This window comes from Octopus bimaculoides, chromosome 9, assembly GCF_046866305.1.
Source record: "Octopus bimaculoides isolate indiv1 chromosome 9, ASM4686630v1, whole genome shotgun sequence".
NCBI classification, from domain to species: domain Eukaryota; kingdom Metazoa; phylum Mollusca; class Cephalopoda; order Octopoda; family Octopodidae; genus Octopus; species Octopus bimaculoides.
In genome coordinates, this window is record NC_142936.1 from 33,037,633 (window position 1) to 33,051,815 (window position 14,183).

Here is a 14,183-nt window from a genome sequence, read left to right on the forward strand (position 1 = left end):
TTGCAATAATCTACAGATTAAGTTCAAATTATAAAATTCCTAATTTTAATAGCTGAAAAGGAACAGCTCTGGTATAACATTTTACAAATAAAAACATTTGATTTATAATGTTTTAATGAGTAAAATCCTTTTCACATTTCTTGAGCTAGCAATTAATTTAAAAACAATGCTAATATCACAATGGGGTGAATCAGTAAAGATGTATACACAGCATTACAGCCTGACTATCAATCTGATCACTAAATGAACTAAAGAACTTCACACTTTTTCAAAATAGGGATCATCTAAAATAACTAGCCATGAGAAGATATAGAAATCATACACAATGTTATCTGTTGAGTATCAGGAGTTTTTTTTCTTTTTAAAGTTAAATCAGCTTTGATCTAGCAGTTCAAAAACATATGACTGACACTACTATTTCTTGTATGCAGGCTGTTTTACCAGAAGTATTATTTACTGTGTTTTCAAGTTACAATTAAAGAGACCAACACTGGCAACATTAATGAAAAGCCCGATATAGAAAAAAAAATGACCATCCAAGTCATTTTAGAGATATGTAAATGTTATATTATCTTTCCATAGTAGGATGCAATTTGTCTGATATTTCTAACAAGTTGAGCAATCACATGAAAGCTCCCTGTTGGCTGGGAAACAATCAGAATTTGAATGTATTAAGTGAAATTAAATTCCTAAGTATAATATTTGTACAGTTAACCCAGATTGTTCAGGGTTAGCAAAAAGGCAACTACTTACTTAAAAAACCCCATTAATAATGGAAGGAAAAGGAATAATTTAAATAAAGATTGTTTTCAAAGAAACAAAATGCAAAGTATGTATGTAACATTTCTAAAACTGAAGAAATAAGACAGACTAACAGCTCATGAGTGTTTACATATTTTTCAACAACCATTTTGAGGGCGCTTAAAAATAACAGTAACAATGATAAAAGAGAGAAATATAAAGTAAGTTTTTTGACAAAGCTAATTAAATATAAGAGTGAAGAGGAGGGGTGTTATTAACAGCAAAATGGAAAACCATCCTTAACACTGTTATAATCATTTAAACACAAACTGCCTAATTGGGAGAGTGCTGCTGACACTGACATTCAATCAAATATACAACTAATCAAATGCTGTTAGTATTCTGACAATCACTTAAACACCAATCAATTAGTTAGGAAATTCTTGTCAATACTGTTAACAACAATTTAATCATATTTATTGATATTTAAACATCAACTATATATGCTGGATTGAAGTTTCTCAGAAATTAACCCAGTTAACTCCACAGAAATTTGGGGAGTGATAAGAAAAGTTATAATTTACAAGTAAAATGTAAGTGGCAGCAGTTTTCTCCCTTCCCACAAAATCGCCAAATAAGTCACAGACAGACACAACCACACAGACAAGTAAGTCAGGATCAATGCATACATATCAATAAACATATGTAGAACTATCAAGTAACATATGGAAATAGACATATTTAAATGCATTGACATCCAGTGATACACACACTAAAATTTGAATACGTGTTTAGACAAAAACAGTTGATATATATTAATGTGTCTGTATATGTGTTATAAATACATGAAGATATGGAGGTGTGATATTTATTAAACATCACACCAACATATATTTATGTTAATAAAGAAAAATTTTATAGAATTACTAGTAGGTTATCATTAATGCTTCATCCATAAGATCATTATCAATAGGACTGGAGGAAACTGAAGTGGAGTTTGAATGTAAACTTATTTCACGCACACCTGAAGGTGAAAGAGGAAGGGGATTTTTCTGTCTTGGTGATGGTGTAGGAGACCTACTAGAAAATTTATGTTTACTATCGTGAGATTTGAAAATATCAACCTTTGATGATGACATCGCTGGTATTGTGGGGTGTTTTTGATGTTGAGCTACAGCCACTTGATGCTGCAGTTGGGAATTCTTAGGCGATGATGCATAGTCAATAATAAGTCCATTTTCAGGACTGCTGGCATCACTGCCAGGGCTAACTGGGTTTAGTGAAGAAAGGGTTTTTTTTTGCACTAATGTTTCATCTTGACTGCCTGTAAAATCCTTTTGTTTTTCAAAGTCTCCTGAGGAAATTTCCTCATCTTTTCGTAATGCTGAATGGACGTGTGATTCGTATATTTTAGAAAATTCATTTTCACCATTAAACTTAGCATCTTGTAAATGTCCCTTAATTCTCCGGATGGAAGTATGGACTTTGGTCCCTGAGTCAGTCCGTAAGGGAGCATTACTGCTGTCTAAATCTCGGCAGTTATTCAATACTCTGTCTAAAATGTCACGTTCTCCACTGCTATTGGAATTATCAAAACATGTTTTGTCAGAAGAAGACTGTTTTATATTTGCATTAGCAGTATTTAAATGTTTATTTGAACACCACCCTGGCTCTTCTACAACCGAATCTAACCTATTCCAAGGTTTTGAGCTGTTTTCTGAAATATACCTACCTTTGTTTTCAACTTCAAGATTCTCTGAAGATCTTGATGACTCTTGGGAGCAATCCCAGTCACTTGATAATTTAGAATGAACATTTGGGGTTTCTTTACTGTTCTCATTTGATTTTTGAGGTGATTCAAGGCATTGGTCTTCCACATCTTTCTTTTGAACAAGCTTCATTGTTTCATTCAAAAATGGAGATTGACTTTGGCTAGGACTAGATAACTCAAGTATGTCCTCAGAGTAACATCCATTTTCTCTTGAAAGTGTTTTAGATGTGGAAGACGTTGCTGACCGAGAATCTTTATGTGATTTGTTTGACAGCTGCTGCTTATTATTATTGTTGTTACTACTACTACTACTACTATTACTACTACTACTACTGCTATTACTACAACTATTATTACTATTAATACTACTAGTTCTACTACTGCTGTTACTGTAACCACCACCAGAACTACTACTGCTATTACAACTGCTGCCCGTGCTTTTGTTTGAATGATCACTTTTCACTGATAAATGGCAGTCTCGTTTTGAAGTGCAACGTAATTCTTTCTTTTCAATTGATTCATGTCGGCTCCCTGTTAACACTGGAACTTCCTTGTTAATTATTTTACTATTGAGTGGTTCTTTTGATGATGTACTGACTAAAGTCATTGTAGTGATGGCCTTAGATGCAAATTTTTCAGAAAATGATTCATCATCATCATCATCATCATCATCGTCATCATCATCATCATCATCATCATCATCCCCATCTGTTGGCGTAACTTCTTTAGGGTTTGATCTGGCAGAAATATCTCCATCATTAGCACTACTAACATGAACATTAGTTGTGCTTGTCTTGGTGAGTTTATCAATCACAGCTGATAATGAACCTTTACGAGACCTTATAGCAGCTTTAGTCTTGTTGAGGCAAGTACTTGTGTTCACATTATTAATGGTGGGGTTGCTGCAGCTGGTGCTGCTGCTGCTACAATTATTATCACTACTACTGGTGCTGGTACTGCCAGTACCAAGTGCAGCAGCATTTGTTGTAGTAATAGAAGTTGTAATCGTAGAAGTAGTGGTAGGAGAAGAAGTAGTAGTAGTAGTAATAGTAGTAGTAGTAGTAGTAGTACTAGTAATAATACTAGTAGTAGTCGTACTAGTAGTAGTAATAGAAATGTTTTTGGCATTGCTTATTTCTTTGGAAGTACTATTCCCACTATTATTGCTGCTTACACTACAGCAACTGGAGAGGTTAAGGTTATTATTACTATTGTTTGTGAAATTACTACAACTGCTTGAAATACTTCCAATACTACTGGCTGTAGTTGCACATATAGACACATTACTGCTATTACTATTTTCTGTGTGTGGGCTGTTTGCCAAAGTATTATTTACAGTACTTTGGGTGACAATTGAAGAGGCCGTCATTTTTGATGTTAATGAACGGCTAATTGGAGATGTAGAAGAGAGTGAAGAAACAGCTGATGTTGATAATATTGTACTGGTAGCTACAGTGGTTGTAGTTGTTTTGTTACCTGAGGGAGTAGCATTAGAATACACTGAAGGTGTCCGAACTGAGCTCACATTTACAGATGAACCTGATGTAACTGGCATTACTAAAGGTTTTAATTTAACTGTAGGTGTTTTTGTCATAAGCTTAGAATCTGCTTTATTGACAGTTATATTCTGTGAGCTGTGTGATGAAGAAGCTAAGGAGCGAGGGGCACGGTGAGGCTTGGGACACTTCTCCGACTCTTTGTTGTTGCTTGAATTACTACAATGACTAGTAGAATATGAGCCAGTCAATTTATCCATTTGCTCATATCTTGAGCACTTTTCAGAAGTAGAAGAATCATACTTTGAAGAAACTTTTTCACTGATTGAAACTAATGAACGTTTTGAAGAATCAGTCAAATTTGATGCTTTTTTGTCAACAGATAATTTTAAGAAGCTTTTAGTGATTTTTAACTTCGGCATTGGCTTCGAGTCAGAAGACGATTCAACTTGTGTAGATCGATAGACAGCCCCCTGTACTATCTCCGAGTAATCGTCATTCTTTTCTTGTTTGCGCTTCTTCCTTTCCTTTTTACTCTCTTCTTTCCGCCTTTTTCCAGAAATATCATTATTTGCACTATTGTGCTTTGACTCTTTCTTTTTTGATTTATCACTTTTAGCATCACTATTGTGATATTCTTTGTTCCGCACATTAACACTATGTTTATGGAGAGGTGAGTTATTCTTAAGAGTTCGATTAAAACTATCATTTGGAAAATCTTTGGATTCTACATTGCACCTAAGTTCAAAACTCTCTTTTCCTTTTGCTGAATTTGATACTTGAAGGTCTTGCACCAAATTCCAATTTTCTGATTTCTTCAGCTCATGAGTGCATAAGCGTATTTTCATTACATTGTTAGAACAATCTAATTTGCTTTCCTCTTTTAAAGTCAAAACTTTTGCTTCACTTTCTATGGAATTCTTGTGTTTTATAATGTCCCTTTCTCCTTTTACATCCTCACCAAGTTTCTCTAGAATAGGAATTGGCCGAGAATTTCCAGAACCACTTTTTTCTAGATTACTGCTAGAAGAGTTACTCAATAAACTGGATTTTCCCAGAACAAAATTATTAATTTCAGTTCCAAAAGCTATTTTATCACATTTTTCAAGGCAAATGTCTTCATCATCATTAACAGGATATACACTAACAGGGTTTAAGAGATCATTCCCAAAATCCAATGTTTCTCCACTATATGTAGAGGTTTGCAATTCACAGTTAGTTCGTGACAGGGTGCCATTTTCTAAAAAATCATTTGAAGACATTTGTGCTTTATTAGTAAATTCATCAGGGTTGATTGGTTGGCCTGAATCACTAAAGAGATCTTCCAGAGAAGACACACCATTTTTTGTCATACTGTTCAGATTATGACAACAGTTACTTTTTTCTGATTCTTTCTTAATTATCACATCAGGTTTAATATCTTCTAACATGATTGACACCATCTCTCCTTTCATATTTTGTGATTTTGTGTAACATTTATCTGAAAGGTTATTTAAGCAGCTACTTGAGTTGTTATTGGAAAATCTTTTGGCTCCATTATCCCTGTTTAAGGATCCATTTTCAGTTAAGTCTATAGTAACCATAGAACCTGAAGTATGTTCAGGAGGACTACTGATGTTACTTAGTGCACTGGACAAACTAGGGCTGCTTGAATCAATTTCGATCAGTGACCGATGATCATCTTCAACCATATCGTTATCTTCCATATGCTTTTGTTTAGGACTGCGTCCAATTATTTCTGATACAGCTCTCCGCTTTTTACCTTTTCGGACTTTCGTTGGATTTGTCATGCAAGCAGTGGCTGTTGTATGATCATCAAGCAATTTTGACAACATTGGACTATTATGAACATCAGATGCAGCTGCTGTATCTTGATCAAGGAGAGTTGCTAGCAGGGGGTTCTGAGCCACTTTATCTGCCCGTATGTCATCCAGCAGCTCTTGCGGTGCCTTTGCAGGATCAAGGTATGGCAAGTTATTTTTGTATTTTTCTGCTACATAACGATGTGGATAGTTCAAATGATTTAGAGAAAATCGATAGTCATTTGAAATAGATTGAACTCGTGAATGATGTACTGACATAAAGCTACTCATGTGTTTGGAATAGAAGTTCATATTATGTAACATATGTGAGCCATTCACCCCAGGAATTGTCTTTTTCAGCTGTCCTAGAACTTTGTTAAGAATTGCACGCAATGACACAGGGATAGACATGCATCTGAAAAAAAAAAAAGAAAGGGCGGAATATATATATATGTATATATAAATGTACAAATACATATAACAAAAAGTGAGCACAAAAGTATTGTAAAGGTGATTAGAATTATCAGAATGAGAATTTATTACAGACAGACAAGTAAGGTAGAGAATAAACTACTCAAAATAATGATGTCATAATGCAAAAAGCTAAATTTTATCAAGAGAAAATATAGCGAATACAATAAGCCACCATTATAAGTATTAATCATATCTAGATGATTAATATGTGCAACAGGTTTTTTTTCTTTTTTACAAAATAACCTGTTCAAGGCTACAAATCAGACATGTGGCTGGGGGAAAACCCAGCCAAACTGAAGGTGACATGGTGGTGGAATGGCACAGTTGATAAGGTAGTAAAGAGTAAGAGACAGGCTTAGAAAACCTGGAAGGAAGGTAATAGTAAGGAACTTTTGCAAATGGCTAGCAGAGAAGCTAGATGACAGGTAACTTGGCTAAAGGTAAGGCAGAATGGAAGACATGCAATGCGAGGATAAGAGGTGTGAAGTATTCAGGATTGTGAACTGAGAAGTCAATGGTCAGAAATGTATTTGGAATGATGAAAACAAATTCGCTATCAATACGAAAAACAATAAAATGGCTTAGAAATTCTATTATGAGAAGTGGTTGGTGTTAGGAAGGGCATCCAGCCATAAAAACCATGCCAAAACTGGTTGGCTCCTGTCAAACCACCCAACCCATGCAAGCATGGTAAATGGACATTAAATGATGCTGATGCTGAGTGTGGAGAATGCATAGGATAAAGAGGAGCTATCTCATGATGACCCTACCGAGGAACTAGAGATTCAAGCTGACAATAGTATGATAAATAGAGTGATTAAGGACATGAAGAGAGGGAAGGCTGCAGGTCCATCAGGGATATAATTACCATCTAGATAGTTAATCAAGTTATATAGGAAAGTGTCACATCCTGTAAGTAACATAGCTGGTTGTTGTAAACTGCCGCAAAGGCAAAGAAGATGTCTTAGAGAGAGGAAACTATAGAGGAATCAAACTACTGGATCAGATTATTGAAGTCGGAGAGAGAATCATAACACAACTAATTTATGATTGAGATTTAGATGAGTTGCTGTTGTGGCTTTGTCCCTGAAAGAGGAACTACAGATGCAAACTTTCTAGTGAAGGCAATTGCAGAGGAAAAACTTGGTTAGCATTTGACAGGATACCACACTCAGTAATTTGGTAGTCATTTGAGGAATGATGTAAATGAATTGCATTTCAGAGCAGTACAAGCTATGTAGAAAGGTGCAGTAAGTGAGAATTAATTTCAGTGATAAATTTAATGTGATGGTAGGAGTTCACCAAGATTCAGTCCTCAGTCTCCTCCTTTTCATTATAGTCCTACAGCCCATTACAGACTGGATGTCTATGCTATATGCTGCTGATCTAGTTCTCATAGCTGAATTTATAAGAAATTCCAGGCATGTAAACTAAACCTAGACTCAAGAGGTCTTAAAGTAAACCTAGCAAAGATGAAGGTTTTTAGTAACAGAAGACAGGACACTAGTAACTTCAGGGAGATGGTCTTGCTTGATATGCAGAAAAGGAGCAGGTATAAACTCCATTGCTCCATGTAAGCTATGGACACACAATAAATGCAGTGGAATTATAGACAAGCTATCTGAGAACTTAAGCTTTAAATGTGATATATTGGAGTAGTACATACTCCGATATAGTTTCTCTTAAATGCCTGAATGGCTCACTAGAAGTAGTTGATAGCTTTTGTTACCTAGAAGTATTTAACTAGGGAGATAGTTGTTCTGAAAATATAGTAGCCAGAAGAACAGGTTGGAGAAAGTTCAGAGCTACTACTGCTGCTGACAACAAAAGACTTTTCCCTCAGAGTGAAGAGCAAACTGCATGATGTTTGAGTTAGAAGCACAATGTTGCATGGTAGTGAGACATGGGCCTTGAATGCAGAAGACTTAGCATGTTCCATTGGATGTATAATGAAGTGTGCATGAATAGTATAGCACAAATGTACTAAGAGAAAAACTGGATATAAGAGGAATTAGATGCAATGTGCAAGATAAAGACTACACTGGTATGAACATGTGACATGTATAGAGGAGGACAGCTGTGTAAAGAAATGATGATAACTTAAGACCTACTAAAAGAGGAAGACATGGGACAAATTGTTGAAGGACCTTGAACCTCATGGAGGCCTTTGATGACAGTTGTGAAAAACCAAGATGGCAAAAGGTAATGTATGATTACTCTGTCAAATGTAATTCTTATTTATTCACATTGGTTTGGCTTGATCAGACTCAGTATTATTTTGTAACTTTAATTTTTTACATATAAACTTGAAATTCTATTAGAAGGTGGGTGATAAAATACCAAGGATTTACAGTTATTTTTACCTGGGTGTTTTATCCATGGACAAGTGAAATTAATTGGTGTGAAAGCTATAACTTTACAGTAAACATGAAAATGGAACCTTTTATGTGTTTTACCTGTTTGTTTTGTTACTAAAATTAATTCCAGATATTGACTTCCAACAATTTGCCACTTTTTATAAGCAGGTATATTAATTTGAGTTAAGCACCTGTACCAGTGGAGCGCTAAGAGCACCATCCAAGCGTGATCGTTGCCAGAGCAGCTGTCTGGCTTCCGTGCCAGTGGCATATAAATAGCATCATTTGAGTGCAGTCATTACCAGTGTCACCTTCCTGGCACTTGTGACGGTGGCATGTGAAAAGACATTCGAATGAGGTCATTGCCAGTGCTGCTGGACTGGCTCCTGTGCAGGTGGTACGTAAAATACACCATTTTGAGCGTGGCCGTTGCCAGTACCGCCTGACTGGCCTTCATGCCAGTGGCACGTAAAAGCACCCACTACACTCTTGGAGTGGTTGGCGTTAGGAAGGGCATCCAACTGTAGAAACTCTGCCAAATTAGATTGGAGCCTGGTGTAGCCATCTGGTTCACCAGTCCTCAGTCAAATCGTCCAACCCATGCTAGCATGGAAAGCGGACATTAAATGATGATGATGATGATTTCTGGTAGAGGTGTGGGGGTGATCATTTAACGTCTATTTTCCATTTTGGCATGGGTTGGACAGTTTGACAGGAGCTGGTATGGCTGGGAGCTGTACCAGGCACCATTGTCTGTTTCGGTATGGATACCCTTTCTAATGTCAACCAAGTACTGGGTGCTTTTTATGTGGCAACTGCACCAATAGGGTCACCAAGCAACTTGCAAGACAAAACTCCTTGGCTGGGAGGGGGAAAGTAGTATTGAGTGGTTGTGGCATTGTGCTACTTGTGAGATCAAAAGTTAAGAGGGACAAGGATAGGTGTCCTGCTGTAGAGTAGATTTATGAATACCCAAGCTGGAAGAGAAAGGAGAGCAAGTTAGAGAGTAAGATAAAGAAAGGTGTTTGAGAGAGTAAGATGAAGAGAGCAATAGTGAGAAAGATGGTGTTGAACATGTATCGAGACATGCACTGAAGGGACATTGGGGGTGGTTAGAATAAGTGAAGTGATACAAGAGGTGGGGGTTGATACAAGTGAGGTGTTAATGATGGGGAACAACACAGGGGAGAGAAACTTTCTTGTTTTGTTTACACAGTAAAGATTGAGAGTAGAATGTTTTACTGGATAAAGTCAAAAAATTCTGATAAAGTGTGGTGCATTTGGGCATAACATTTAATATTAATACCCCTTTTTGGTGAGTTCACTTAACACCAATCTAGAGAAGTTTCAGCTTGGACAAGTAATATCTGAAACTATCTCCCAAAAACTTTACTACCAACAACAACCAGGAAGACATTCCTAGTATTGGTGCTATACAAAAATAAATGCCCTTATTTCTAGAGTGAAATAGTAGTCTCTCAACTTTGACAACAATAATGGAAGATTCTTAGAAGCGAAATATACTGTAGAACTTTTGGGGCCTGTATATCTCCACCACATAATCACCCTTTGGATAAATTTGAAGAGAATATTCTTAACATGATCCTGAACATTAAACTCCTTAACCCTTTAACATTCAGATTACACTGTCAAATGTGATACTTATTTATTCACACTGCTTTGAATTAATCATGCATTATCTTGTAACTTAGAGATTTTGATGATGTGATTGTTTATTTTTAGAATTACATTGTAGTGCAGCTGTGAGAGGCTGGAAGTGGTTGGTATAAACATAAAACAGATAGAATATTTGGGTCTGATATGGCCAGTTTAAATACTAAAGGATTAAACAATCCAACCCTTTCCAACAGAAACTCGTGAATATTGTTAACCAGATTTGGAAATCTGAAAAACTGCACATGCTCGTTGATAAGGGAAGGAGAAGATAAAGGAAAGAAAGGATAGGAATGGGGAGGTGGTGATGAAATATGTCAAGAATTCTAGCTGTATTTAAACTCATTGACCACTGATGTTAAATATAATACTAGGTCATCCCATAAATAACACTGTTTTTCAATTGCATGAACTAAAAGTCAGAGGGAGACAGGATAAAATACCTGCATCAACTTGCTATTAAAGCAGGTAGTAATTTTACTTGCTTATTCTTAGTGCAAGTTTTGAAGAGTGCAGTTTGATTTTAACAGTTATTTTCTCAAAGCTATAATGGAAGTGAAAGAGGAGCATTGCAACGGAAAGTGTGAGGAATATTAATGCAATATATGGAGATTGGACAATAAGTGGAAGCCAGTGTCAGTGGTGGTTCCAGAAATACTGAGCTAGAAACTACAGCCTAGAAGACAAGCTTTGCATCCTGGAAGGTTTGTACAGCTCAACAAGGACATCCCGCAAATCCTGGTAACTATTGAGGAACAAGTAGAGAAGCTTGGATATGGTCATTCAACAATTCATAGAAACCTGCATGCCACTGTAAAAGTCAGGAAATTGGGTCAATGGGTTCCTTACAAACTTTCCGAGTCTAATCGAATGCAGAGAACGAATGTGTGCTCTTCTTTGCTGCCACACCTCACAAATGAACCTTTTTTGGACTGAATAGTGACTGGCGACAAGAAATAGGTTCTCTATAAAAATGTCAAGCACCAAAGACAGTGGGTAGGGAAAGGAGAAACACCAGCACCCCAAGCTAAAGAAGGCTTCCACCCACATAAAGTGTTGTTATCTGTTTGGAAGGATATGAAAGGCTTATTCTGCTTTGAACTTTTAAACCCAAACCAAATGATAACAAAGGAGATTTACTGTGAGCAGCTTGAGCAGCTTAAATCAGTGCTAAAAGAAAAACGGCCATCTTTGGTTTTAAGATGAAAGGTGTTCTTCCATCAGGATAATGCTCAGCCACATACAGTGAGGATGACATTCCAAAGGCTGGAGCAGTATGAATGGGAGATGATGCCCCACCCACCATGTTCGCAGGACACTGCCCCATCTGATTATCATTTATTCCGCAGTCTTCAAAATCATTTGAACAGAAAAAATATGAATTCAGTAGACGAGATCAGAACAGTACTGGGGGAGAACTTTTCATCACAGAAACCTGCATGCCACTGTAAAAGTCAGGAAATTGGGTCAATGGGTTTTGGAAGAGGGGCCTTGCAAGTCTACCAGACAGATGGAAGTACATTATAGAAAATGAAGGAGAGTATATATATATATTTTAGATTAAAAAAGATTTGTTTATCTTAATGTTGAAAAATGAAAGAAGTATGAAAAGCTGCATTATTTGTGGGATGACCCAATATAAATGGATATGAAGTATAGGATATTTATAAGCTAGACATATAAGATATTAGAAAGACTTGAAAAAGAATAGCAAATATTGTTGTTGAGAGGTAACAAGATATGCCCATAATAATAATATTATTAAAGGAATTAAAGTAAACACTAAAAAACCTGAAGGAATTATGGTGTAAGAATTAGTAGAAAAAAAAAGGAAAATGAACAAACATTCATAATACCACTTCAGTAACAGAACTAGTACAATCTAGTTAAAACCATTTAAAGATTATATGGAGAATATTAGATCAGTTATATAAGCCCACCCTTATTTAAGTCAGTTACTCTTAATATTACTTAGGAAAATATTAAAAAGTTTTTCTATCTAGATGTAAACAGAAAACATCATCATTAACATCACCACCATTACCATAATCATCATTTAATGTCCATTTTCCAGGCTGACATGGGTTGGACAGTTTGACAGAAGATGACCAGCTGAAGAGCTGTTCAGGCTCCATGCCTGTTTTGGCATGGTCTCTACAGCTGTATGCCCTTCCTAATGCCAACCACTTTACAGAGTGTATTGAATGCTTTTATGCAGTACTGGCATGGGTGCTTTTTACATGCCACCAGCATCTACAAGCCCACAAAATTAGGGATGCTCAGTTGGAGAGGAGTGCAGGGAATGAGACTGTATGCAAGTGCAACTACACTTTTCACTTAGTTTGATGTGTCTTTTTAAGCACAGCAAACCACCAGGAGTCTTGCTCCCCTGTCATTCCCTCTGTGAGTCCCAACATCTGTAGATCGTTTCTCACCACTAGAGATCAGCACCTTTTGATGCAATTGTCTTCATTCATATGCATTATATGGCCATGCCAGTACAGTCTTCTCTCTTGCACACTACATCTGATGCTATGTATACCCAGTTTTTCTCTCATATCACTCACACTCTGTCATATATGCACACTGACATTACCCATCCAGCGAAGCATACTGGCTTCATTTCTTTCAAGTTTTTGCATATCCTCAGTAGTCACAGCCCATGCCTCACTGTCATGTAGCATAACTGTTCATACACAGGCATCATACAATCTGCCTTTCACTCTGAGAGGCCCTTTGTTACTAACAGAGGAAGTAGCTTTCTAAACTTAGCTCAGCCTATTCTTATTCTAGCAGCTATGCTTTTGGAACAACCACTCCAACTACTAACTTGATCACCTAAGTAACAAAAACTGTCTACTACTTCTAGGGATCTATTTTTTGTACAATCCCGGTGTTTAATGTACTTGCACATCTGCCATGTGTAAAGACTATCTTCTCTGTTAGTTGTCCAGTGATACCACTGCACTTCTTATGTGTCCATAGCCTGTACTGAGTACACCTCATGGAGTTTCTCTCGACACCTTTTCTACATATCGAGCAGGGCCATCACCCTGAAAGGATCTGCTATTTGTCAGTTTTCCTACTTCATTTAAAAACAGCTCAAAGAATTGCAGTACCAACAAACATCTTGATAAAGAAGCTTGTAAAGAAAATGTGAGCAAGAAGTCAAGCAAACAGTGAAGTTCTTGGAATGAAACCTTGGACAAAGTATTTAGTACATGAGAAAAAGGTTTTATTTATAGTAATAGGAATGTGGGAACATTCAAATGAGCAGAAACTATTGACGTAGCAGTAAAAGAGGTGGGAAGAACAAATACATTTAAGGTTTTGCTAGTCAGAATGCTTTTGTGTGAACTGGTAACATCATTTGGAAAATGTAAGCATGTATGAGGTACATAAGATAAATGAAGGAAATACACTGGTACAGCAGTTGAGAAATTATCCAACTTGATAGTTTAAAGATTACATGCAGCATTATGAAGCTCCTACATATTACTTACAAAACAAAGAGTTACTGATATAGAATTAGAATGAAAGTAATGCTATACATACTGGTGAAATACTTTAGATGCATATTCATCAGAACAAAACGACTGTCCATCAAGAGCAGTACAGACGCGGCACTTCAGATTGGTGATGTCACTCATATCAAACTCGGCTTAAACAAAATAAAATAAAAGTAATACTTCATTATACATTAACACAGGGTATAGAGATATATTTATAAATGATTTTTTTTCCTCATCCAATTTTGTAAGGAAGGAGAAGAGCCAATATAACTGATGCTGATCACACAAGGAGAAAAAAGAATTTAATGCAAAATAGAAGTGGCTGTGGTGAGCTGAGATGCATAGGGGTAGTTGGA

The 14,183-nt window shown here is 36.4% G+C and overlaps 2 protein-coding genes across 2 annotated transcripts in view; one reads left to right on the top strand and one right to left on the bottom strand.

Moving 5' to 3' along the window:
- Nucleotides 1–881: 881 nt before the first annotated feature.
- Nucleotides 882–14,009, bottom strand: LOC106882000 (uncharacterized). Its single transcript, XM_014932541.3, has 2 exons — nt 13,871–14,009; nt 882–6,225 (listed from the first exon to the last, which is right to left on the bottom strand). Exons 1-2 carry the CDS (start codon nt 13,963–13,965, stop codon nt 1,668–1,670), a joined length of 4,653 nt encoding a protein of 1,550 aa, XP_014788027.1. The 5' UTR covers nt 13,966–14,009; the 3' UTR covers nt 882–1,667.
- LOC106869896 (mediator of RNA polymerase II transcription subunit 1) overlaps nt 8,454–14,183 on the top strand; it is a 75,650-nt gene continuing 69,920 nt past the window's right edge. Inside the window, exon 1 of the mRNA XM_089357361.1 lies at nt 8,454–8,486. Within this exon, the coding sequence (XP_089213487.1) occupies nt 8,455–8,486 (32 nt within the window). The 5' untranslated portion in view covers nt 8,454. The remainder of the gene's footprint in view (nt 8,487–14,183) is intronic.

Bases quoted from the DNA above. Each gene is read 5' to 3' on its own strand.
- LOC106882000 (XM_014932541.3), bottom strand. From the start codon at position 13,965: ATGAGTGACATCACCAATCTGAAGTGCCGCGTCTGTACTGCTCTTGAT. The intron at 6,226-13,870 runs GTATGTATAGCA...TTTTTTTTTCAG, and splicing joins GCATCTAAAGTATTTCACCA to ATGCATGTCTATCCCTGTGT.